The sequence below is a fragment of the Mirounga angustirostris genome, unplaced genomic scaffold (assembly GCF_029215605.1).
Source record: "Mirounga angustirostris isolate CCGP_5_RB_7025 unplaced genomic scaffold, mMirAng1.0.hap1 SCAF_9, whole genome shotgun sequence".
NCBI classification, from domain to species: Eukaryota; Metazoa; Chordata; class Mammalia; order Carnivora; family Phocidae; genus Mirounga; species Mirounga angustirostris.
The window spans coordinates 83,006,035-83,032,862 of record NW_026991717.1 but is presented as its reverse complement, the minus strand read 5'-3'; the positions used below and the strand labels follow the sequence as shown (position 1 = coordinate 83,032,862).

General features: G+C 40.9%; 1 protein-coding gene across 2 annotated transcripts; it reads left to right on the top strand.

The window, feature by feature from the left end:
* The first annotated feature begins 1,304 nt into the window (after positions 1-1,304).
* EAPP (E2F associated phosphoprotein) lies at positions 1,305-24,007 on the top strand. 2 transcript variants are annotated; one of them, XM_045900692.3, is made up of 6 exons: positions 1,306-1,487; positions 7,916-8,097; positions 9,118-9,213; positions 10,716-10,833; positions 16,113-16,226; positions 23,371-24,007. In XM_045900692.3, the coding sequence occupies exons 1-6, from the start codon at positions 1,414-1,416 to the stop codon at positions 23,645-23,647; spliced, it is 861 nt and encodes a 286-aa protein (XP_045756648.1). In that variant the 5' UTR covers positions 1,306-1,413; the 3' UTR covers positions 23,648-24,007. The 2 variants fall into 2 exon arrangements, with proteins under 2 accessions (XP_045756649.1, XP_045756648.1); XM_045900693.3 differs by lacking the exon at positions 10,716-10,833 and having other exon boundaries at positions 1,305-1,487.
* The last annotated feature ends 2,821 nt before the right edge of the window (positions 24,008-26,828 follow it).

Sequence of the window (26,828 nt, the reverse complement as noted above, 5' to 3'; positions counted from 1 at the left end):
CGAAGTATAGGACTTTTAAAAAAATATTTTTTAAATTTATTAATGAAAGAGTGAGAGTGAGATCGAGAGAGAGCATGAGCGGGGCGCGGAGGGGCAGAGGGAGAGGGAGAGGCAGGCTCCCCTCTGAGCAAGGAGCCCAACGTGGGACTCAATCCCAGGACTGTGGGATCATGACCTGAGCCGAAAGCAGACACTTAACCGACTGAGCCATCCAGGCACCCCAAACTATTAGGACTTTTTAGGAAGGTAATTGTCCAGACCAAAGCTGTGTTGGAAAGGGTTACTCTGCCAGTGGAGAGTGGCAGAGACTGGAGAGGCAAGAAAAGCAAACAAGGCTGTCAATTAGCAGAGTATATCAGTAGTCAGGGTGAAAGGTGGGGAGATGGGATGTGCATGAAAGAGACGTAACTAAGCGAGCATAGGACTTGGGAATCGAGGGCTCATGGAGGGACAGAGGAAGGAGTCAACCAAGATTCAAGTCTATAGGAGTTGTAAGGATGGAGGAAGTGATATGAGCAGAAATCAAGAGTCAAAATAGCTATTTACTGAGGTATAGAAATGGGGTGGAAGATGCTGAGTTGGGTTTGGGCTATATTGATTGAATGGCCAGTGGGGCAGCGGTGGAGAGTATCTACCCAGGCAACTGGAAATCCATTATGGTACCTGAGGAGAGGGCAAGGACCAAATAAAACGGGTCGTTATCTGAATGGGATCATTAAGAGGGACAGGAGCTTGAGAACAGGCCAGTACAGAAACAGGGCAGCAAACAGTTTCACAATCAAGTGGCCTTATCTCAAGTTATCATCTACCTCATCTCAAGTATTGAGCGGAACCGGACAAGGGCCAATCAAAAGTTGGAACTGAGAAGAGGCCAAGATAAGGTAATTAGGAATTAACTGGTCACAGCCTAGCAACTTTTCAGTAGACAGTCGGGCCAAAGCGAGACCGAGGAGCGAATAGTGGTGAAGGTGAGACAGTCGCGCGGTAAAAGAAGGCAAAAGGGCTAGAGGCTTGAAGGTTGGAGGGACAGCAGGTGTCAGTGTCTGGGGACCTACTGGTCCAGATTTCTGGCTGCATGTCCCTCAGCATCTAGATTTCTGCTTCTTTACGTCACGACGTGAGACACTGCACACAGAGCGCTCATCTCGTAGACTGCCACTTAGGAGGGTGCCGATTCCTAGTATCGGCAATTAGGCAGCTGTGTCCGGGTTAAGTGGAAGCCGCGCATCGCGGCGGCGAGACTAAGACCCGTCCTCTCTCCCCGCCCCCTCACTGGGACGATCTGCGCAGACGCACAAGGAGAGCAGGAAGTGTGGGCGGAAGTGGAGTTGCGGACTCTTTAGCGGGGGGACCTGCGGTGTAAACAGTTGCTGTGCGAACGCCTGTAGTCGGTGTCGGAGGGTGCAGGCCACCATGAACCGGCTCCAGGATGACTACGACCCCTACGCAGTTGAAGAGCCTAGCGACGAGGAACCCGCTTTGAGCAGGTGGGCCCCTGCCCCGTCCCGGCTTCCGAGGCTTCGGGCCGAGGCCAGGCTTTAGCCTCCTCCAGTCGCTGCGCCTGCTAGGCCCTTGCTGACCCTCGGCCGAGCGGTTCGGGCGCCTGTCGCGCCCCGCTGTCGCCTGTGGGACGCCGAGGGGGGTTCTGGTGAGGTTGCGCAGCCCCGGGGAGGCGGGGCCGACACCGGCGCAGGGTACCGGGATGTTCTGGAATTACGCGTTAAGTCCTCAAAAGCCTTGGGATCGAATCCTGCCTCTGCAGCTTACTGGCAGTGTGAGAGAAAGCAAGTCACTTACGCTCGTTTTCCTCATCTGTAAAAAGGAAATATAATAGCTGTATCTTAAGTATGTTGTGAGACTAGTGGGACTTAATGTGAAGTGACCCTCTTGAAGACTAAACTGCCATTAACAGAAATAAGGGGATACTTAGCAGGCAAGGGAATACTCAGCAGGCTTTTTTTTTTTTTTTTAAGATTTATTTATTTGACAGCGAGAGCGCGAGAGCACAGCAGGGGAAGCAGGAGGCAGAGGGAGAGGGAGAAGCAGGCTTCCCGCTGAGCAAGGGGCCCGTTGTGGGGCTCGATCCCGGGACCCTGGGATCATGACCTGAGCGGAAGGCAGCCGCTTAACCGACTGAGCCACCCTGGCGCCCCTAGAATTTCTTTTCTTTTTTAAAAGATTTTATTTATTTGACACGCAGAGAGAGATAGTGAGAGCAGGAACACAAGCAGGGGGAGTGGCAGAGGGAGAAGCAGGCTCACCGCTGAGCAGGGAGCCCGGTGCGGGGCTCGATCCCAGGACCCTGGGATCATGACCCGAGCAGAAGGCAGGCGCTTAACGACTGAGCCACTTAGGCGCCCCTACAGCAGGCTTTTTTTGAGCACCCATTGTATGCTTTCTCAAGGCTACAGTTTTCTATAGGCTCTCAGTGTAGTAGGGGAAATAAGACGTATCTCGGAACATATCTGTCTTGGAAATAAGCATGTTATCTCTCAAGACTATTGTAGAAAAGGAGGACCTGAGATAGACACAAATGAAGTTCCGGGGAAATTTCCAGAAAGGAGGGATTAACCCTACCTGGACGAAACTTGCAGTTATGTTGGCAAGAGATTTCCTGACACATTTATCTTTTTAAAAGCTGGCAACAGATCCTGGCCATAAACTCTAAAACATTCTGTCCAACTAAGCTTTTTGTGAAACTGTCCTTCTTCCAGTCATAATGTTTCCTCATATTATCCTGGGGACGGGTTGTAGGCTTGGGAGCTTGGACTGCTGTGAAGATTTCTCTTGTGGGGAATGAGGATGGATTCTAAGATTTCCTGTGAGTTTTAGGTAATGGGTCTGGTCTGTGAAAGGAGCTATATCAATTAGTAGGCCTCAGTTAGTAATTCAGTTTGATTGAAATATAGCAGTATTTCCTGGACGTGAGTTATTCAGCCATTACCATCTTCATACTCACCCGTGTTACAACTTATTTAATATTTTTCCTTAAGATTTTTGTTGTTAAAATTCTTTTCTTTTTTTAGGGGGGGGGTTAAGTTTTTTTAAAGAAGCTCTCTAATCCTGTGACAGTTGCCACTGGTAAGGTAAATGTAAGAATAAATACTGTGAAAATGGAACAGTGGTATTAGACAGTATTGCCTGCTCAGGGCTCTGAATCCAGTGCTTGTTGTCTTAAAAAGGGAGATTGGAGAGATTCGAGAGGTGTTTAAGACGTGTCTGTCAGGATTTGATTTTACCCTACTTATAAGCTAATATTTTATAGCCAGTTCATGGAACCTGGCAGAAGATATGAGACTGGTGGGTCAGGGACTACTCACAGCACAAGCAGCATGAGCATCATGATCGTGTTGGTTGCTGTTACCTCCCAGCTCCTACAGGGGTTGCACGGAGAGGCCCAGGTGGATGCTACACATTCAGTGGCTTGCATCATGGCTAAGGACCACTCGAGCTTGGAAAATCCACTTCCTTTACAGCAGTCAGTAAATAAGCTTGCTCTTTCTCCTGGAGAGAGACATCACCTTATCCCTCAAGGTTGCACACTGCAAACAGAACCCTGAGAAATGGCCTGGGTGAAGAGTGGCGAGAACCTTGCGTTCTTGACACACTCAGCAAGAATGTACATGGCCCAGGCTGCATTGCCTCACCTAGTGGTGCTAAATGCCGAGACCTTCTTGAAATAATCACAAGGAGTAGAGAAAATTTGTAATAAAAATAACTCTCTTGCCTTGTGATTTAATCTTTTTCTTAAAAAACTAAACTTTATTTTGAGGTAGGTTCACATGTAGTTGTAAGAAATAGTATATAGAGGGCGCCTGGGTGGCTCAGTTGGTTAAGCGACTGCCTTCGGCTCAGGTCATGATCCTGGAGTCCCGGGATCGAGTCCCACATCGGGCTCCCTGCTCAGCGGGGGGTCTGCTTCTCCCTCTGCCCTCTTCCCTCTCGTGCTCTCTGTCTCTCATTCTCTCTCTCTCAAATAAATAAATAAAATATTTAAAAAAAAAAAAAAAAAAAAAAAAAAAAAAAAAAGAAATAGTATATAGAAAAAAAATCAGTGAATTTTATATTTAAATGCATGAATTTATGACAGTAAATTTTTTATTTATTTTTTTTAGTAAATTTTTAAAAAATTACCATAATGTATTATTTGTTTCAGGGGTACAGGTCTGTGATTCGTCAGTCTTATACAATTTGCAGTGCTCACCATAGTACATACCCTCCCCAGTGTCCATCACCTAGCCACCCCATCTCTTCCACCCCCCTCCACTCCAGCAGCCTTCAGTTTGTTTCCTGAGATTAAGAGTCTCTTATGGTTTGTCTCCCCCTCTGGTTTCATCTTGTTTCATTTTTCTCTCCCTTCCCCTATGATCCTGTCTTCTTTCTCAAATTCCTCATATCAGTGAGATCATATGATAATTGCCTTTCTCTGATTGACTTATTTCGCTTAGCATAATACCCTCTAGTTCCGTCCACGTTATGACAGTAAATTATGTCACAAGAAAAGTAAAACAAAAAATAATACAGAGGGATTCTGTGTCCCCTCTACCCAGTTTCCCTCAATTTTTTTTTTAAAGATTATTTATTTATTTATTTATTTATTTATTTATTTATTTATTTGACACAGAGAGACACAGCGAGAGAGGGAACACAAGCAGGGGGAGTGGAAGAGGGAGAAGCAGGCTTCCTGCAGAGCAGGGAGCCTGATGTGGGGCTCAGTCCCCGGACCCTGGGACCATGACCTGAGCCGAAGGCAGACGCTCAACGACTGGAGCCACCCAGGCGCCCCAGTTTCCCTCAATGTTAACATTAGTAACTTTAGTATAATATCACAACTGGGGTAGCCATTAATGTGGTCAAAATATAGAACATTTCCATTACTACAAGGATCCCTCATTGCCAACTTCCTGCCCCACCATGCCCTACTTAAATGCTGGTAACCATTAATCTGTTCTCCACTTCTATGATTTTGTCCTTTTTAAGAATATTATATAAATGAAATCATGCAGTATGTAACTTTTTGGGATTGGCTTTTTTCATTCAGCACAATTCTCTGGAGATTCATCCACATTGTTGTAGGTATCAGTAAATCATTCCTTTTTTATTGCTGACGACTATTTCACATTTGTTTTAACCATTCCCTTATTGAAGGATGTCTAATCATTTCTTTTTTTTTTTTTTTAAAGATTTTATTTATTTATTTGAGAGAGAGAGAATGAGAGACAGAGAGCATGAGAGGGAGGAGGGTCAGAGGAAGAAGCAGACTCCCTGCCGAGCAGGGAGCCCGATGTGGGACTCGATCCTGGGACTCCAGGATCATGACCTGAGCTGAAGGCAGTCGCTTAACCAACTGAGCCACCCAGGCGCCCGAAGGATATCTAATCATTTCTCGTTTTGACTTTTGCGAATAAAGGATCTCTAAACATTCATGTTCAAGTTTTTGTGTGAATGTAAGTTTTCATTTCTCTGGGATAAAGGCCAAGGAGTGTGATTGCTGGGTTGTATGGTAGTTACGTGTTTAGTTTTATAAGAAACTGTCTTATTTAGTGGCCTGTCTATCCTGGTACTCCTTTTTTTTTTTTTTTTAAAGATTTTATTTATTTATTTGACAGAGAGAGATGCAGCGAGAGAGGGAACACAAGCAGGGGGAGTGGGAGAGGGAGAAGCAGGCTTCCTGCTGAGCAGGGAGCCCGATGTGGGGCTCGATCCCAGGACCCTGGGACCATGACCCGAGCCGAAGGCAGATGCTTAACGACTGAGCCACCCAGGCACCCCATCCTCATACTCCTTAAGATAATCTACTTTGCACACTTTTGAAACACTGGAATATAGGATAGATCAGAGTTTCTCAGCCTCAGTAACATTGACATCTTGGATCAGATAAGTTTGTTGTGGGAGGCTGTTCTGTGCACTGTAGGATGTTTAGCAGTATCCCTGACTGCTACCCACTAGATGCCAGTAGCCCATCCTCCCACCTCTAGTTGTGACAGTCAAAAATGTCTAGCTATGCCGTATGTTCTCTGGAGGGCAAAATGGCCCCCAGTTGGAGACCACTGGCGTAATTCAGGGGTGAGAGGTAAGGTTGGAAAGATAAGTTGAAACCAAATGGGGAAGGCTCTTTTGAATGCTGTGTTCAGAGATTTGGCCATGGATGATTTCTTTCAGAATTGGGTAGTGATGTGATGAGAGTTTTTTAGGACTGACATTCTGGCAGCAGGATTAAGAGTAGAATGAAATAAAAGAGTTTGGAGGCCTGGAGATCTTAGGATATGGTGGGACAGGCAGAGTTAAGAGGACCCAAATGAATATAGTGGTAAAGGAGGAAGTATATGGGTCAGGATGAGGAATGTTAGATGGGAATTCTCTTGGGAGTAGAATCTGGCTAAGGCCTCTATCATTAGCAAAACTGAATGGTGTGAATTGCATTTTTCAGATTTACCTTCTGTTGGAGGCTTAAAAGCATTGTTCTAGAAGAAGAAAATAGAGAAACAAAAACCAGAGGTAGTCTGTAACTATTCATCAGACCACAAGTAATTGAACATTATTTATGAACTATTGGTTGTATTAAAAAATATCTTCGGTGTTTCATTCGTTTTGATAACATTTCGTTCTTTCTGATACCTGGTTTAATTCTGTCATATTGTTATTGATGGGAAACCTAGTGCAAAAGGCCAAGTAGATTGGCAGTAATTGCTCAGGAGAATTTGTAATATAATTTAACTTTCTCTTTATAGTTCTCTGTAGCATTATGCCTTTAGAATTGTAACATCTAATTACTATCTGTTAACATTTTGTTTGGGTATACTAGCTGTATATTGGTTACATATATTAAGTTTTATTTAAGTGCTCAGAGTTTTAAAAAACTCGCAGTTGTACGAAGTAAACTTTTCATTGCTGATGGAATTATGAATTCGTGCAATACTTTTGGAAAACAGTGTGATAATTCAAGAAGTTAGAAAGATGTTTTTATGTCTAATTCTAGACATTTATCCTAAGGAAATCAACAGATGCAAAATTACATAATACCCTACAGAGATAGTCATTGTAGTGTAATAGCAAAGAGAAATAAATGTATAGCATCTATAAGAGGAAATATTATGTGGACATTAGAAATATATTTGGAGGGGCGCCTGGGTGGCTCAGTTGGTTGAGCGGCTGCCTTCAGCTCAGGTCATGATCCCAGGGTCCTGGGATCGAGTCCTGCATCGGGCTCCTAGCTCAGTGGGGAGCCTGCTTCTCCCTCTCCCTCTGCCTGCCTGCCACTCCCCCTGCTTGTGCGCTCTCTCTCACTGTCAAATAAATAAATAAAATCTTAAAAAAAAAAAAAAAGAAATACATTTGGAAATATGTAGAAATGGTTGATCTTTATTTTTTTTTAAGATTTTATTTATTTATTTGAGAGAGAGAGAGCACATGAGGGGGTGGGCAAAGCGGGAGGGAGAAGCAGACTCCCTGCTGAGCAGGGAGCCCGACCCCGGGGTGGGGAGGGGGCTTGATCCCAGGACCCTGAGATCATGACCTGAGCTTAAGGCAGCTGCTTAACTGACTGAGCCCCCACCAGGTGCCCTGAGAAATGGTTGATCTTTAAATGAGAATAGCTGGGACGCCTGGGTGGCTCAGTCGGTTAAGCGTCTGCCTTCGGCTCAGGTCATGATCCCAGGGTCCTGGGATCGAGTCCCGCATCGGGCTCCCTGCTCCGCGGGGAGCCTGCTTCTCCCTCTGCCTCTGTCTCTCTCTCTGTCTCTCATGAATAAATAAATAAAATCTTTAAAAAAAATAAATGAGAATAGCTGTATGTAATATGATACATAAATGCAACCTTTTAAAACTTAAAATTGTTGGGCAGTGAGATGATGGGAGTTTCAAGTTATTTTAATTCTTTAGTATTCATATGTCTTATGATTTAAATGCATACTAGTTCTGAAGATGAAGTGGATGTGCTTTTACATGGAACTCCTGACCAAAAACGAAAACTCATCAGAGAATGTCTTACTGGCGAAAGTGAATCATCTAGTGAAGATGAATTTGAAAAAGAAATGGAAGCCGAATTAAATTCCACCATAAAAACAATGGAGGACAAGTTATCCTCTCTGGAAACAGGTAAACTTTTAGTTAGATTTTCATATAGATATTTTTCTAAGTTCCACAAGGGCAGGAACCTTATGCTCTGTTGTGTCACCAGCACTTTGAGCAGGTGCTCAATAAATATTTATTGTGAATGAATAAATATGTTTGGCAACTTGAGCATAATTTTCTTTGATGACTAGTGAAGAATTTTCCTGTGTTGTTGAAATGACACTATTAGTATTGTTTACTTGCATGATTTCCTTTTGTAATTTTTACCCCAGGATAAAAAAGACACACGAGCTTATAGAGGTATTTTTAGGGTTATATAGCACTGATATAGCAGATTGAATGGTCACCACAAATTCCTGTCTCATTTTAGTAAGTAAGTAATGAAAGTTAGTAAGTAATGAAACATACTTCATTTTGATACTTCGTTTTTATGTAAAGTGTACCTGACCCAAAAACTGATTTGTGCCTCAGCTTTGGTTTCCATGTTAGGAACTGAAAGCATATGTAATAGTAATAATAAAAGCAAAAGAAGATGTTAATTAAGAGGAAGAATTAGGGACACAGGCATGTGATGACATGAATATAGTGTGAGTCATGGCACTAGGCACAACTGAGAAGAGAAGAGTGTGTCCTTGAATCATGCCCCCCTGCCTCTCTGTAGGGCTCTTATTTTCTTCCCCTGAAGTCCCTTACAACGAGATGTTTATTTCCTGTCCTTAACAGTGTACTGCATGGCTGAAAGGTAGAGATATGTATGGTGGCAACCTAGGAATAGGCTATTTTATTGAATCAGATTTGTGAGAGGGTGAGAGAAAAATTTTCTCATGATTTGGAACACTTCATTACTGTAATTAACAATTATAGTTCTCTGTAATTGCATAGGGCACAGAAATTCAGTAAGTCATTGATGTGGAAGTATTTTTTCATCCAAATGAGATTGGGAATGAGTTGATAATTACTTTGAGGTGATGGAAGAATAAATTGAGATTTTTTTTCTTGTCAATTGTGTATGGTTTAGTCTGTAAACTGCCCTTATGTAAATAGGGTCTTCCTCAGGAACTGGAAAAGTTGGAACAGCTCTGACAAAGTACTATGATGATATATATTTTGATTCTGATTCTGAGGATGAAGACAAAACAGGTAAGTAGCATGTTTACCAGGTTTAGCTGTTACATTTTGTAGAAAAAAGGTTTACCTGACAATTATTGGATATTAGAATTTCCCTCTGAATTTTATCTTTTAAGAAATTGTAGGCTGTTGATGTGAAAACAAAAGCAGGAATTGATGGGAATGCACATATGAGGACATGGGACCAGCAAGGATGCTGCATGGGCATTCCAGGGGTGAGGGAGAGTGTGTCCTGACTCAGTCCTGACTTCCTCAGGGCTTGTGGCCCCCCTCTTCCTTAAGGTTCCTTAGCTCAGCAACATTTGCTTTCACGCTGACAAATAGTTTCTGTATTTTTACAGAAAATATAGAAATTTAGATAATCTTTATATTTTGCAGAAGTTTTTCTAACTCATTGCTTTTTTATCGGCTTCTCTGTTCTCTGGAATTGATTTTGTATAAAATGTGAGCAAAGGTGAACATAATAAGAGTTAAAATTGATTTAGTTATATCAGGAATTACACTGGCATGCACAAGTAACACATTTATATGGTAAAGAAACAATTAGATGCTCAACTGACTGTGCTACCCAGGCACCCCAAGAAATAATATTTTTATATATTATTACCTAAATATTAACCTACTTAAGTACGTTAAAAGTCTAGCGCATGTGGATAACCGTAGTGGTTTTTCATCTTTTTTTTTAAAGATTTTATTTATTTATTTATTTAGAGAGAGAGAGACTGTGCACGTGCATGCCTACTTGTGTGAGTTGGGGGAGGGGCAGAGGCATAGGGAGAGAGAACCTCCAGCAGGCTAACCCTAAGTGTGGAGCCTGACATGGGGCTTGATCTCATGACCCTGAGATCATGATGCAAGCTGAAATCAAGAGTCGGATGCCCAACCAACTGAACCACTCAGGTGCCCCTGTTTTTTTCACTCATTTTTGAAATATTTTTATTCTGATTTTTTTTTTTTTTTTTAAGATTTTACTTATTTATTTGTCAGAGAGCGAGAGCACCCAAGCAGGGGGAAAGGAAAGGCAGGCAGGGGGTGAAACAGGCTTCCCGCTGAGCAGGGAGCCCAGTGCGGAACTCGATCCCAGGACCCGGGATCATGACCTGAGCCAAAGGCAGACGCTCAACGACTGAGCCACCCAGGGACCCTGAAATACTTTTATTCTGATTTCAGTAGCATTTTCTATATGGGAACTTGTTGAGAATTTATAACATCAAAAAGTTTCTGGTCTTGGTTTACTTTGAGTAGCTTTTCTGAGACTGAATTCTCATTATTTGAGTTCAGTTCTTGAGATAACATGTTTTTAGTGAAGAAACAGTTTTTTCCTCCTCTGTCATCTTCATTTTAATCCCTTATTAATTGGACAAGAACTTTATTTGGAGGAATAGTTAAAAAATTTTTTTTAAGGAAAATATACATAGGAAAAAAAATGTAGCTGAAGGTTCTGCGTTCTGTATTAAAGAAGTGTGTGCTTTAGACATGATACCTAGCCATATCCTTAACATTTTCAAAATTAGCACAGGTGACCAAGAAGAAAAAGAAAAACCGACACAGGATTCCAACAAATGATGAGCTACTCTATGACCCTGAAAAAGATAGCAGGGATCAGGCCTGGGTTGATGCGCAGAGAAGAGGGTAAGAACTGAACTCAAATATTTAGAATCTTTGGAGAAAAAGGATTAAAAGATGATTTTCACTACATTCACCTTTTTTTTTTTTTTAAAGATTTTATTTATTTATTTGACAGAGAGAGAGACAGTGAGAGAGGGAACACAAGCAGGGGGAGAGGGAGAAGTAGAAGCAGGCTTCCTGCAGAGCAGGGAGCCCAGTGTGGGATTCGATCCCAGGACCCCGGGATCATGACCTGAGCTGAAGGCAGACGCTCAATGACTGAGCCACCCAGGCGCCCCTACATTCACATTTTGAATGTATGTGTATATGTTCATACAGACATACATACATAAAAAAAGAATTTTGGAAAAAAACCTCAATTATTTATTTTGAAAATTACCAGCAAATTTCAGTCAAATGATTTATTTTTTTAAATTTTTCTGAAAGATTTACTTATTTATTTTAGAGAGAGAGAGAATGAGTTTGGTGGAGAGGGGCAGAAAGAGATGGGGAGAGAGTCTTAAGCAGATTCCGCTCTGAGCATGGAGCCTGACGCGGGGCCTGATCTCACCACCCTGAGATCACCACTTGAGCTGAAACCAAGTGTCACATGCTTAACTGACTGTGCCATTCAGGCGCCTGTCAGATGATTTATTTTTAAAAAACTGTTGTTGAATTCGAACTGCTGTGGTCAGTCTCTCCATTCAAGAAACAAAGCTGACTTTTCTCAAATAGAATTTAAAATTATTTGGAGATAAAACATTTATGTGGATGAAGAGTGGATGTTACATTTTATATCTGAATTGTTCCTTTTAACTATTTACAAATTTGATTTTTTAAAGATTTTATTTATTTGAGAGAGAGACAGAGTGAGCATGAGTTAGGCGGGGTGGGGGGTAGGGAGTGGCAGAGGGAGAGGGAGAAGCAGACGCCCTGCTGTGTGGGGAGCTTGACGCGGGGCTCGATCCCAGGACCCTGGGATCATGACCTGAGCTGAAGGCAGACGCTTGACTAAGTCACCCAGGTGCCCCACAAATTTTATTTTTTATTATTATTTTTTTAAAGATTTTACTTATTTTTTTGACAGAGAGAGACATAGCAAGAGCAGGAACACAAGCAGGGGGAGTGGGAGAGGGAGAAGCAGGCTTCCCGCAGAGCAGGGAGCCCGATGTGGGACTTGATCCCAGCACCCTGGGATCATGACCTGAGCCGAAGGCAGATGCTTAACGACTGAGCCACCCAGGTGCCCCAAATTTGATTTTTTAAAAAATTGAGGTGACATTCACATAACTTAAAATTAATCATTTAATTAATTTAAAATTAAGTGAACAATTCAGTGGCATTTAGTATATTCACAGTGTTATGTAACTACCACCTCTGTTTTTCAAAACCATTTTCATCATTCCAAGAGGAAATGCCGTACTTGTTTTCCAGGTTGATTTTACCAAGGTTGGTTTGTCATAAAACTAAAAGCTAGGCAGTATACCACTGTTACCCAGTGCTTCCCTCTCCTGGCTGTGCCTCAGAATCACCTCAGAAGAATGAAATGCAAACCCTGGAGTCCTACTCTAGGAAGCTTTGATTCAGCTAAGGTAGTAGGGGCCAGGATGGTAAGCTCTTGAACACTGAACAACAAAAGATAAATCAAGTATTTTTAAGTCCAGAGAGAATTTGATGTTGTTGGGTGTTTGTACCTTACCTTTTAGCCTCCAGTGTCCCACTTTGGTCTTTTTTCTTCTCCCGGTTTTACCTCTGCACCATTTCCTCCAGCTGCACCTTGCCTTTATTTAATGAATACTTTTTGATTACCCCAGTGTAAAATGAACATTTTGAGTGCTATGAATGATCCTGAGATAGTTAAGGAAATTACAGTGTAGCTCTTGATTCTTTTCTTTTTTTTTTTTTTTTAAAGATTTTATTTATTTAACAGAGAGAGACACAGTGAGAGAGGGAACACAAGCAGGGGGAGTGGGAAAGGGAGAAGCAGGCTTCCCGCCAAGCAGGGAGCCCGATGCGGGGCTCGATCCCAGGACCCTGGGATCATGACCTGAGCCGAAGGCAGACGCTTAACGACTGAGCCACCCAGGCGCCCCAGTGTAGCTCTTGATTCTGGTAACAGAATTTGTCAGTGAGGTTAGATGGAATGTATTTTTATCATTCTGTAATCTTTAAAAAAATGGTGTGTGTGTGTGTGTGTGTGTGTGTGTGTTTTTTTTTTTTAAGTAAACTCTATACTCAGGGCTTGAACTCGACCCCAAGATCAAGAGTCAAATGTTCTACCATCTGAGCCAGCCAGGTGCCCCTTTTGTTTTATAGTCTTGAGAAGAAATAACATTTTATTGCTTTATTCACATTCCTGCATCAAGCAGTAGTTGCCTTTTAAGACCACAGAAAGCAACTTAAAATAATAAATTCACTACATTTTCAGTGCCACAGGGGCAGTGATCATGCCTGTCTTGTTCACTGCTATATCCCAGACATCTTGCACTTTGTTAAATGGGCACTCATTAAGTATCTATTGAATGAATATGTTACTTTCTTGGGTTTGGGTTTTGAAATCTGCTAAGCATTGGAGGGATTTAACAACAGTTATAAATATGTACCACATGTTTTCAGTATTTTTCCCCCAGAGACATGTAAAGAGTTTGGGAAGTAATGCCAAATGATTTATCATTTGTTGTTCAGTTTCGGGAATTTACCATAAGTCCCTTTTAAGAACATGTACTTTTTTTTTTTTTTAAAGATTTTATTTATTTATTTGAGAGAGAGAGAATGAGAGAGAGCAAGCACATGAGAGGGGGGAGGGTCAGAGGGAGAAGCAGACTCCCCACCGAGCAGGGAGCCCGATGCGGGACTTGATCCAGGGACTCCAGGATCATGTCCTGAGCCGAAGGCAGTCGCTTAACCAACCGAGCCACCCAGGCGCCCAAGAACATGTACTTTTATACTTTAGTACCTTCATAAGTAGATTTGTGCTATATTTTTGCAATCAGCAAATGTTTATTGAACACTTACTATGTACTAGATACTGTTCTAGATTCTTGAATGCAACAAGGAGCAAAACAGACAAAAGTCTTTAAGCACTTAGGCCTTTTTTTTTTTTAAAGATTTTATTTATTTATTCATGAGAGACAGAGAGAGAGAGAGAGAGGCAGAGGGAGAAGCAGGCTCCCAAGGAGCAGGGAGCCCGATGCGGGACTCGATCCCAGGACGCTGGGATCATGACCTGAGCCGAAGGCAGACGCTTAAACATCTGAGCCACCCAGGCGGCCCCCCCCTTTTTTTTTTTAAAGATTTTATTTATTTATTTGACAGAGAGAGAGAGAGACAGTGAGAGAGGGAACACAAGCAAGGGGAGTGGGAGAGGAAGAAGCAGGCTTCCCGCTGAGCAGGGAGTCCGATGCCAGGCTCGGTCCCACCACCCACGAGATCATGACACAAGTTGAAACCAAAAGTTGGACTCTCAACTGACTGAGCCACCCAGGTGCCCCAAGAGACTTTATTTTTTTTAAGTAATTAATTTTATTTGTTTTTTATTAACATATAATGTATTTGTTTCAGGGGTACAGGTCTGTTATTTATCAGTTTTACACAATTCACGGCGCTCACCATAGCACATACCATCACCCAGCCACCCCATCCCTCCCATCCCCAAGACTTTATTTATTTATTTATTTTTAAAGATTTTATTTATTTATTTGAGAGAGAGAATGAGATAGAGAGAGAGAGCATGAGAGGGGGGAGGGTCAGAGGGAGAAGCAGACTCCCTGCTGAGCAGGGAGCCCGATGTGGGACTTGATCCCGGGACTCTAGGATCATGACCTGAGCCGAAGGCAGTCGCTTAACCAACTGAGCCACCCAGGCGCCCCCCCGAGACTTTATTTTTTAGAATAGTTTTCAATTTACAGAAAAATTGAGCTGATAATACAGAATTCCCATATACCCTCCCACAACAACACACACACACACAGTTTCACCTGTTATTAACGTGTTACATTAATATGTACATTTGTCACAATTAATGAACCAGTATTGATACATTATTATAAACTAAGGTCCATTCTTTATTCAGGTTTTCTTAGTTTTTACCTACTGCGCATTTTCGATTCCAAGAGCCCATCCGGGATAACCGCGGTACTTTTAGTTGTCATGTCTCTTTAGGCTCTTCTTGGCTATGACAGTTTCTCAGACTTTCCTTGGTTTTAACGACCTTAACAGTGTTTGGGAGTAGTGGTCAGGTATATTGTAGGAGGCCACTTTGTTGGAATTTGTGTGATGTTTTTCTCATGATTAGACTGGGATTATGGGTTTTGGTGAGGAAGACCACAGAGATAAAGTGCCATTTTCATCACATTGTAATCAAGGGCACATATTGTCAACATGATTTATGATTGTTGACCTTGATCACCTTGGTGAGAAATTGTTTGGCAGGTTTCTCTACTGTAAAGTTACTCTTCACTCCTCCTTTCCATACTGTACTCTTTGGAAGGAAGGTCCCTATGTGCAGCCCAGACTTGAGGAGTGGGGAGTTAATGCTCCACTTCCTTGAGGGGAGAGTATCTTCATAAATTATTCTTCCATATGGGAGATTTGTCTGTTCTCCCTCCCTCCCTCATTCAGTCATTCATTCATTCAGTCGTTTATATCAGTATGGACTCATGGGTATTTATTTATACTTTGGGTTATAATCCAATACTGCTTTATTATGTTGTTCTAATTGTTTCAGCTTTGGCCATTGGGAACTCTTTCAGCTGACTTTGTGGACCCTTGACATATCTACTTCATTGTTTTTGAGCACTTCCTTACTTTCTGGCAGTACAAGATGCTCCAGGTTCATTTTGTATGCCTATTCCTAGGATCAGTCATTTCTCTTAGGAGTACTAGTTTCTTTTATTGGAGGGTGGCATTAGAAATCAAGATCTTGGGGGCACATGGCTAGCTCAGTTGGTAGAGCATGTGACTTTTTTTTTTTTTTAAGGGAGGGGGAGAGAGAGAGAGGGGTGGGGAAGGGCAGAGGGGGAGGGAGAGAGAGAATCTTAAGCAGGCTCCACGCCCAGAGTGGAGCTTGACATGGGGCTTGATCTCACAACCCTGAGGTCATGACCTGAGCTGAAATCAAGAGTTCAACGCTTAACCAACTGAGCCATTCAAATGCCCCAGAGTATGTGACTCTTAATCTTGGAGTTGTGAGTTCAAGCCCCATGTTGGACGTGGAGCCTATTTAAAAAAAAAAAAAAGAGAATCAGGATCTGACTTTCATGTGTGTGTGTGTGTCCCCCCCCCCCTTTCTTTTTCTATTCTAGCTACCATGGTTTTGGAATACAGAGGCCACATCAACAACAGCAGCCTGTTCCAAATAGTGATGCTGTCTTGAATTGCCCTGCTTGCATGACCACACTATGTCTTGATTGCCAAAGGTAATGAATAAAGGGTGACCACACACACACACACACACACACACACACACAATGAAAAAAAAACTTGGTGGTCTTTTGTTTAAATCAAATAGACTTTTGAGGTATATACTTAGGAATTTTTTTTTTTTAATATTTTATTTATTTATTTGATGGAGAGAGAGAGCACAAGCAGGGGGAGTGGCAGAAGAAGAGAGAGAAGCAGGCTCTTCTCTGAGCAGGAAGCCCAATGCAGGGCTTGATCCCAGGACCCTGGGATCATGACCTGAGCCGAAGGCAGAGGCTTAACTGACTGAGCCACCTAGGTGCCTCTATACTTAGGAATTCTGATAAAGTTCTCTCCTCCTATATCCTTGCTGCTTCATGACTGATTTTTATACAAATAATTTTGGTTATATGTAGTTCTGTTACAAATAGTTTTTCTAATAAAGCACTTACTAGTGCTGACAAGGATTCAGTGAAACTGCATATATGTTGTGGAATGACATAATCTGTCAAATACACTCTTTTAAAAAAATTGTGATAAAATACACATAAAATTTACTATTTTAACCATTAAAAATTTTTCATTAAAGAGTGCATCATTTGGATATTCAACTTATTGTCAACTAGACCATTTAAAAATTTAAAATCTTTTCCTAGCTTTACTGTGATGTAATTGACATATAACATTGTGTAAGTTTGAAGTGTACAACATGATGATCAAGGGCACGGACTATCAACAACAAAAAAATCAACAGATTTATGACTGTTAATGTTGATCTTGATCACCTGGCCGGGGGAAGGGTTCAGACATCTCTTTGAGATAGTGATTTCATTTCCTTCAGATACATACCTAGAAGTGGGATTGCTGGATTATATGGTAGTTCTATTTTTAATATTTTGAGGAGCCTCCATACTGTTTTCCAGAGTGGCTATACCAGTTTATATTCCACGTGTAATGCACAAGGATTCACTTTTGTTTTCTCTTGTGTTTTTATTAATAGCCTATTCCTAGAATCAGACATTCTAACAGGTGTGAGGTGATACCTCACTATAGTTTTGATTTGCATTTTCCTGATGATTAAGGATGATGAACACATTTTCATGTACCTGTTGGCTATTTGTATATCTTTTTTGGAAAAAATGTTCAGATCCTTTGCCAATTTTTATTTTATTTTATTTTATTTTGCTTTTGAGTTGTATGAGTTTCTTGGATATTAACCCCTTATCAGATACATGATTTACAAATATTTTCTCCCATTCCGTAGGTTGCCTTTTCCTTTTGTTGATGGTTTCTTTGCTATGCTGAAGCTTTTTAGCTTGTTGTAGTCCCACTTGTTTATTTTTTCTTTTGTTGCTGTGCTTATCCAAAAAGTCATTGCCAAGACCCATGTTGAGCTTTTTCGCTATGTTTTCTTTGAGTAGTTTTACAATTTCAGTCTCACATTTAAGTCTTTAATCCATTTTAAGTTTATTTTTATTTTTTATTTTTTTTAAAGATTTTATTTATTTGAGAGAGAAAGACAGAGCACAAGTAGGGGAAGAGGCAGAGGGAGAGGGAGAAGCAGACTCCCCACTGTGCAGGGAGCCTGATGTGGGGCTCGATCCCAGGACCTGCAGATCATGACCTGAGCCGAAGGCAGATGCTTAGCCATCTGAGCCACCCAGGTGCCCCTCAAGTTTATTTTTGTGAGTAGAGTAAGACAGGAGTCCAGTTTCATTCTTTTGCATGTGAATATTCAATTTTCCCAAAATCATTTACTGAAGAGATTATCTGGCATTGAATAATTTTGGCTCCCTTGTCAAATATTAGTTAACTGTGTATGTGTGAGTTCATTCCTGGGCTCTCTGTTCTGTTCCATTGGTCCGTGAGTCTGTTTTTATGCCAGTACCATACTGTTTTGGTAACTATAGCTTTGTAGTACAGTTTGAAATTGGGAAGTGTGATGCCTCCAGCTTTGTTGTTTTTTCTCAAGGTTGCTTTGGCTATTTGGGGTCTTTTGTGATCCCATACATTTCAGGCTTTTTTCTATTTCTGTGAAAAATGCCATTGGAATTTTGGTAAGATTGCGTTGACTTAGATGGCTTTGGGTAGTATGGACGTTTTAATGATAGTAGTTCTTCTGATGCATGCACATGGGGTATCTTTCCATTTACTTGTATTTTCTTCAATTTCTTTCATGAATGTCTTACAGTTTTCAGTGTATAAATCTCTCACCTCCTTGGTTAAATTTATTTCCAAGTGTTTTATTATTTTGGATGGCATCATGAATGGGATTGTTTTCTTAATTTCTTTTTCAGATAGTTTACTGTTAATGTACAGAAACACAGTAGGTCTTTGTGTATTGGTTTTGTATCCTGAAACTTTCCTGAATTTCATATTTATTTTATTTTATTATTTATCATTTTTTAAAAATTTTGTTTATTTATTTATTTGAGAGAGAGAGCTTGAGAGAGCACAAGCAGGGAGAGTGGCAGAGGGAGAGGGAGAAGGAGAAGAAGGCTTCCTACTGAGCAGGGAGCCCCATGTGGGGCCTGATCCCAGGATGCTGGGATCATGACCCAAGCTGAAGGCAGATGCCCAACTGACTGAGCTACCCACCCGCCCCTCATATTTATTTTAACTTTTTTTTGGTGGAGTCTGTAAAATTCTCTGTGTAAAAGATTATGTCAGCTGCAGACAGAGATACATACAACTGTCTTTCCTATTTGGATATCTTTTATTTGATTTTCTTGCCTGATTGCCCTGGCTAGACTTGCAGTACAGTGTTGAATGGGAGTGGTGAGAGTTGGTACTCTTGTTCCCTATTTTAACCATTTTAAGTGTACAATTCAGTGACATTAACTACTTTCACAGTATCATGCAACTATGTCATCTGTGAGCAAAGATAATTTTACTTCTTCCTTTCCAGTGTGGATGCCTCTTTTTTTTTTTTTTTTAAAGAATTTATTTATTTATTTGACAGAGAGAGACACAGCCTGAGAGGGAACACAAGCAGGGGAGTGGGAGAGGGAGAAGCAGGCTTCCCGCGGAGCAAGGAGCCCGATATGGGACTCGATCCCAGGACCCTGGGATCATGACCTGAGCCGAAGGCAGACGCTTAACGACTGAGCCACCCAGGCGCCCAAGTGTGGATGCCTCTTAATTCTTTTTCTTAGCTAATTGCTCTGATTAGAACTTCCAGTACTATGTTGAATAGAAGTGGTAAAAGCAGGACTTTTTAGTCTCGGCCTGATCTTAGAGGAAAAATTTTCTTTCATCATTGAATATGATGTTAGCTGTGGATTTTTCATATATGGCCTTTACTGTATTGAGGAAATTTCCTTCTGTTTTTAGTTTATTGGGTGTTTTTACCATGAATAGGTGTTGAATTTCATCAAATGCTTTTTCTGAATCAATTGAGATGATCGTGAGTTTTTTTCCTTCATTCTCTTTTAAGAAATTTTTTATTTTAAGTAGGCTCCACTTTTATTTTAAGTGGAGCCCAATGTGGGGCTTGAACTCATGACCCTGAGATGAACACCTGAGCTGAGATCGAGTTGGACACTCAGTGGACTGAGCCACTCAGGCGCCCCCCTTCATTCTTTTAATCAAATATACTCTAACCCTTTTCCTTTTTCCTTTTTTTCCCCCCTCTTTCTGGTGGCCTCATAAATGCTTAGCTTAGTCCATGTTTTGAATCAAGTTAACTGAAACTAAGTGATGAAACAAACTAAGTAGGTGGTGGATTTGTTCTAGGAACTAATGAATAACCAGATATAGTTTACCTTATTAGCTAACTTGAGGGTTTTTTTTTTTTTAAGATTTTATTTATTTGATAGAGAGGGACAGATAGTGTCAGAGATAGTGAGAGAGAGCACAAGCAGGGGGAGAGGCAAAGGGAGAGGGAGAAGCAGGCTCCCTGCCGAGCAGGGAACCCGATGTGGGGCTCGATCCTAGGACCCTGGGGTTATGACCTGAGCTGAAGGCACATGCTTAACCGACCGAGCCACCCAGGTGTCCCAAGCTTGAGGTTTTTGATCATCTGCAACAATTAAATTTTGTGCTTTCCATATGAACTCTTAAGGTTTTTGTATATAAGTTGACACTCAGCATGTTTATGAAATGCAGAAAAAGTCAAATGTTTTTGTACTTCAGTTGTTTCTCTTGCAAATTAAACCGTGTTATTATAGAGTTCCTATACTCAAAAGAAGTTGTTTTATAATGTAACAATAGAAATTGGCCTTGGTAAAAATTGCATTCCATGTTAATACAGGATTCCAATCCAGTGGAGTATAAATGAAATTTTTACAGTCTTACTTGGAGAAGTACCAGCTTGCATAGTCTAAATTCCTGGTGGGTGGTGGTGGTGGTGGTGGTGGAGATCAACTTTTGGAACTAATGAAAGTATAATTTGAGTTCACTGTGTTTAGCCAGATAGATATTTCTGTTGCATGAGGTTTAAGGGGGAAAAAAACCAACTTATTAGGTGGGGAAAGAAGTAGGAAAATATTGAATGTTTGAGGAGAACAAATGAAGCAGTATCTATTCTGTGGACTGCTGGAGTAAAGCCAAGAGTAGACATTGTAAAGTCAGAAGCTCTTTAAGTTTTCTTTTGCTAAAATGGTGACAAGAATGGCACCACTTGTTTTTTTTAATTTAATTTTTTTTCTTTTTTTAAAGATTTTATTTATTTATTTGAGAGAGAGAGAATGAGAGAGAGCACATGAGAGTGGGGAGGGTCAGAGGGAGAAGCAGACTCCCTGCCGAGCAGGGAGCCCGATGCGGGACTCGATCCCGGGACTCCAGGATCATGACCTGAGCTGAAGGCAGTCGCTTAACCAACTGAGCCACCCAGGCACCCTTTTTAATTTAATTTTTAAAAAAGATTTTATTTATTTATTAGAGAGAGAACACAAGTGGGGGGAGGAGCAGAGGGAGAAGCAGGCTCCCTGCTGAACAGGGAGCCCGAATTGGGGCTTGATCCCTGGACCCCAGGATCATGACTTGAGCCGAAGGCAGATGCTTAACTGACTGAGTCACCCAGGCGCCCCAGGAATGGCACCACTTGTAATGAGAGGAGGGCAGAGTTTCAGGCCACAGTGTGAAAAGACAAAGATCGTTTAAACATTAGCTCTCAAGTTTCTTGTCTTTCTAAGTTTGAAGAGCAAATAATTTTTTCAGAGATAAAAGTTACTTTTAAAGCAGTAGAAAAGAGGATATATTCTTTTTTTTTTTTTTAAGATTTTATTTATTTGACAGAGACAAAGCGAGAGAAGGAACACAAGCGGGGGGAGTGGGAAAGGGAGAAGCAGGCTCCCTGCTGAGTGGGGAACCTGATCGATCCCAGGACCCCAGGATCACCACCTGAGCCAAACGCAGACAGTCAACAACTGAGCCACCCAGGCACCCCTCATTCTTTAAATTATTCTCTATTAACAAGTTTTTTCCTATTCTTAAAATAACTCTTAACATTTCTTTAAATTTCCCATTTTGTTCTCATGTTTTTATTTTGGTTGTATTTCAGTAAGTTTTTTGTGTTCTCAAATTTTCACCATATGGAGAGGCAAGAATATACAATGGGGAAGAAAAGACAGTCTCTTTAATAAATGGTGCTGGGAAAACTGGACCACTTTCTAACACCATACACAAAAATAAATTCAAAATGGATTAAGGACCTAAATGTGAGACCTGAAACATGAAACTGCTAGAAGAGAACGTAGGCAGTAGTTTCTTTGACATCAGCCATAGCAACATTTTTCTAGACATGTCTCCTGCGGCAAGGGAAATAAAAGCAAAAATAAACTGTTGAGATTACGCCAAAATAAAAATCTGCACAGTGAAGGAAACCATCAACAAAATGAAAAGACAACTCATGGAATGGGAGAAGATATTTGCAAATGCTCTATTCAATACGGAATTGCTATCCAACATATATAAAGAACTGATACAACTCAACACCAGAAAGCCCAAATAATCTGATTAAAATGGGCAGAGTCCTGAATAGACATTTTTCCAAAGTAGACATACAGATGTCCAACAGACACATGAAGAGATGCTCAACATCATTAATCAGCAGGGAAATGTACTCAAAATCACAGTGAGATATCATCTTACACTTGTCATAATGGCTAAAATCAAAAAGAAAAGAAAAAGCATTGGTGAGGATGTGGAGAAAAGGAAACCCTTTTGCAGTGTTGGTGGGAATGTAAATTGGCATGGTCACTGTGGAAAACAGTATGGATGTTCCTCAAAAAATTAAAAACAGAAATAACCTATGATGCACTCATTCCACTACTGCGTTTTATTATTTTTTTTAAAGATTTTATTTATTTATTTGACCAAGAGAGACACAGCGAGAGAGGGAGCACAAGCAGAGGGAGTGGGGGAGGGAGAAGCAGGCTTCCCGCTGAGTGGGGAGCCCGATGTGGGGCTCGATCCCTGGACCCTGAGGTCATGACCTGAGCCGAAGGCAGACGCTTAACGACTGAGCCACCCAAGTGCCCCTCCACTACTGAGTATTTATCCAAAGAAAATGAAAAGAGTAATTCGAAAAGATATATGCAGCCTTGTGTGTATTGTATTATTTACAGTAGGCAAGATATGAGAACAACCCAAGTGTGCTTTGATCGATGAATAGATAAAGAGAATATGGTATATATACACAGTGGAATATTACTCAGCCATAAAAAAGGATGAGCTCTTGCCATTTGTGACAACATGGATAGACCTAAAGGGTATTATGCTAAGTGAAATAAGTCAGAGAAAGACAAATACTCTATGATTTCACTTATACATAGAATCTAAAAAACAAAACGAACAGATGAAAAGCAGAAACAGACCCATAATTACGGAGAACAAACTGATGGTTGCCAGAGAGGAGCAAGGTGGGGGATGGCCAAAATGAGTGAAGGGGAGTGGGAGATACAGGCTTCCAGGTATGGAGTGAATAAGTCATGGGGATAAAATACAGTGATAATTGTAATAACATTGTACCTTGACAGATGGTAGCTACACTCGTGGTGAGTATAGCGTAATGTGTAAACTTCTCAAATCACTGTGTTGTACACTTGAAATTAATGTAACACTGTGTCAGCTATACTTCAATAAAATTTTTTTGATCTAAATGGATAACCTATTAAAATAGAATGCAAATCCAAATTCTCTATTTCATTTTCCTCTTAGGCACGAATCCTACAAAACTCAGTATAGAGCAATGTTTGTGATGAATTGTTCTGTCAACAAAGAGGAGGTTCTAAGATACAAAATCCCAGAGAACAGGAAGAAAAGGCGAGGCCATAAGAAAATGAGGTCTAACCATGAAGATGCTGCAGAGCAGGCCGAGGCGCAAGTGGAAGAAATCTACCACCCAGTCATGTGCACCGAATGTTCCACTGAAGTGGCAGTCTATGACAAGGACGAAGTCTTTCATTTTTTCAATGTTTTAGCAAGTCATTCTTAAATAGCTGAGTTGGCATTTAATTGCCCAATACAGTATATGAGGCAAATACGGACAGTTATTTTCCTCCTGCCTGTTCATATCAAGTGACATTCTAAGTGGTTATTTGAGGACGCAGTGTTTATCTTTTTGAAAGAGAATGGTTGTCAACCTTTATCCCTCCACCACCTTAAAAAATTTTTTTTCCCCGGCTCTGATGGGACTGATTATTCATTCCCTTTTTGAGGGGCACTTGGAAATGATGGGGCTTTTTATATATTAAAGCTCTTTAGAATTAAAATGTTCTGGAGTTATAAGTAATCTTTGTTTCAGTGTTATTTTTATTTTGGTTATACTTGTCGTGTGATTAAACAAGAAACTATTTCCTGGCTTCTGTGTATATTGTTTTTGCTAAGAAGTATCTTTATTTACTTTCTACCCCATAGTATGGAGTGACAGTATTTAGTAACTATTACAGTTACATGGAGTTAATATTGCCAGGTGCTTTGAGTAATTAATATAGGTCTTTCCCTAAAAGGATTGCGTAGTAATAGTATTCTAAATGTAGTGAATTAACACAGTAAATAGAAATTTATGGTGAGGAAGAGCAACCTCACCCTCGACCCTTAGACTTAAAAATCCTGTTGCTGCCTCTTGTGCCCCCATTTGTTCTGGAATTTCTGTTGCCAGCAACCGAAGTATTGTTTTTCCTTTTTTATATTAATTATATAAAAATCATTAGTGACAGCTTGGAGGAAATTGCATTGTAGGCATCTGTGCTTTTGAAAAGAATGATTGGACTGTTTCCAAAAACATTAGGAAACTCAGGGTCCTGATATCTAATAGAGATATGGTAGAGTGGAATAAAGTCAGAAACTATATATTTTTTAAAGATCTTATTTATTTGAGAGAGAGAGAGAATGAGCAGGGGAAGGAGCAGAGGGAGAAGCAGACGCACTGCTGAGCAGGGAGCCTGATGTGGGACTCGATCCTAGGACTCCAGGATCATGACCTGAGCCAAAGGCAGACAACTGACTAAGCCACCCAGGTGCCCAGGAAATATTTTTTTTTTAAAGATTTTATTTATTTATTAGAGAGAGGGAACATGAGGAGGGGAAGGGGAAGAAGAAGACTCCCGGCTGAGTGGGGAGCCCAACGTGGGGCTCAATCCTAGGACCTTGAGATCATGACCTGAGCTGAAGTCAGATGCTTAACCAACTGAGCCACCCAGGTGCCCCAGGAAATTTTTTTTTTTTTAAGATTTTTTAATTTTTGAAAGTTAATCTCTAATGTGGGGCTGGAACCCATGACCTTGAGATCAAGCCAGGTGGCCCAGGAAATATGTTTTAATTCAGGTTCTATCACACTAATCTTGGTCAAGTCTGTTCCTTTGAGTCCCAGTTTTCTCATCTATAAAATGAAAAGATTGGACTACAGCAGTGATTACTCACAGAGGTCAGGGCTCAGCAGAGCTTGAGGGGGACCTCTATATACTCCCTCAGAGAATGATATACTTCCAGAAGGGAAAACATGTTCTTCCCACTGCCTTGCCTTCTGTGCTTTCTAAAAGCTACACAGAAGGAGAGCTAGAACCAGTGATGGTGTGGTGTTCGTATGAATTGGGAAGAGGCAGAAAAATGACAGATTTTGCTTCTACGGAATTTCCAATGTCTTAATAGCATATTTTATAATTTTTATAATATGCTGATATCTGATTGGAAGCAGTATGTATATATACTTTTAAAAGTTTCAAAATATTGCCAGATGATATGTTACAAAATAATACTACTAGTCTATTTTAACCTTGTTTTTGCCATATTACAGCTTTGGAAGATCTCTTTCCTACTTACTATTGTTGCAAACCCTACTTTCTTCTCAGATCCTACAACCACCCCTCCATTGTATGCTCATCTCTACTTCACTGCAAGGTTCTCAGTAGTCTTATACATAAAGACCACTGGGGGCAGATATGTAAAAGGCCATACTCAGAATGTGACTCAATAATAAAAGTGAGGCAGGAAATCAATATATAAAGATATAACTTCGGGCAATAACATAAAGGGGAGGGACAGAACTGTGTAGAAGCAGAGTTTTGTGTACTATTGAAGCTAAGTTCAAGCTAGTTTGTTAGAAATTTAAGATGGCGGGGTGCCTGGGTGGCTCAGTCGGGCGTCTGCCTTCTGCTCGGGTCATGATCCTGGAGTTCTGGGATCGAGCCCCTCATAGGGCTCTTTGCTCGGCGGAGAGTCTGCTTCTCCCTTTCCCTCTGATCTCCCCTCACTTGTGCGCTCTCTCTCTTGCTCACTCTCTCAAATAAAATCTTAAAAAAAAAAGAAAAATTTAAGATGGCAATTGTAATTCCCAGGGTGACCATGAAGCTGTTGCAACAAGAATATTTAAAGTGATCCAAGAACAGAGTACAATATATTTGAGTATTATAAAATATAAAGCTGTACAGCTCTTCTTTATGTCTTTATTTCTTATTTTATTTATTTTATTTTTTGGGAGAGAGAGAATGCGTGAGCAGTGTGGGGGAGGGAGGGGCAGAGGGAGAGATCTCAAACGGACTCCTTGCTGAGTGCAGAGCTTGTGACTGAGATAACGTACGACCTGAGCAGAAAGCAAGAGTTGGATGGATGTTTAACAAACTGAGCCACCCAGGTGCCCCCACTTCAATTTTTAATGCATAGCTTTGAATATATTTTCTGTTCTTCTGTTTTCTTTTTCTTTCTTTTTTTTTTTTTTTGAAGATTTTATTTATTTGACAGAGAGAGACACAGTTAGAGAAGGAACACAAGCAGGGGGAGTGGGAGAGGGAGAAGCAGGCTTCCCGCCGAGCAGGGAGCCCGATGCGGGGCTTGATCCCAGGACCCTGGGATCATGACCTGAGCCGAAGGCAGACGCTTAACGCTTAATGACTGAGCCACATAGGCGCCCCTGTTCTTTTGTTTTCTTAGGATGCTATCTACAATGTGATATCTACGGATTATTCAACAATCCGTGCTTTTCAGCATAGCCTTTTCACATTTTGTAATTGTAAATGTTTTTCTCTTATCTCTGTTAAAGAGCTACATAGGAGCTTTAAAGATCCACTTGTGGCTTTAATCTGTCCCCATTCCCTTTTTATTTATTTATTTATTTATTTATTTATTTATTTTTAGTATTTTTTTTTAAAGATTTATTTTTTTATTTGACAGAGAGAGAG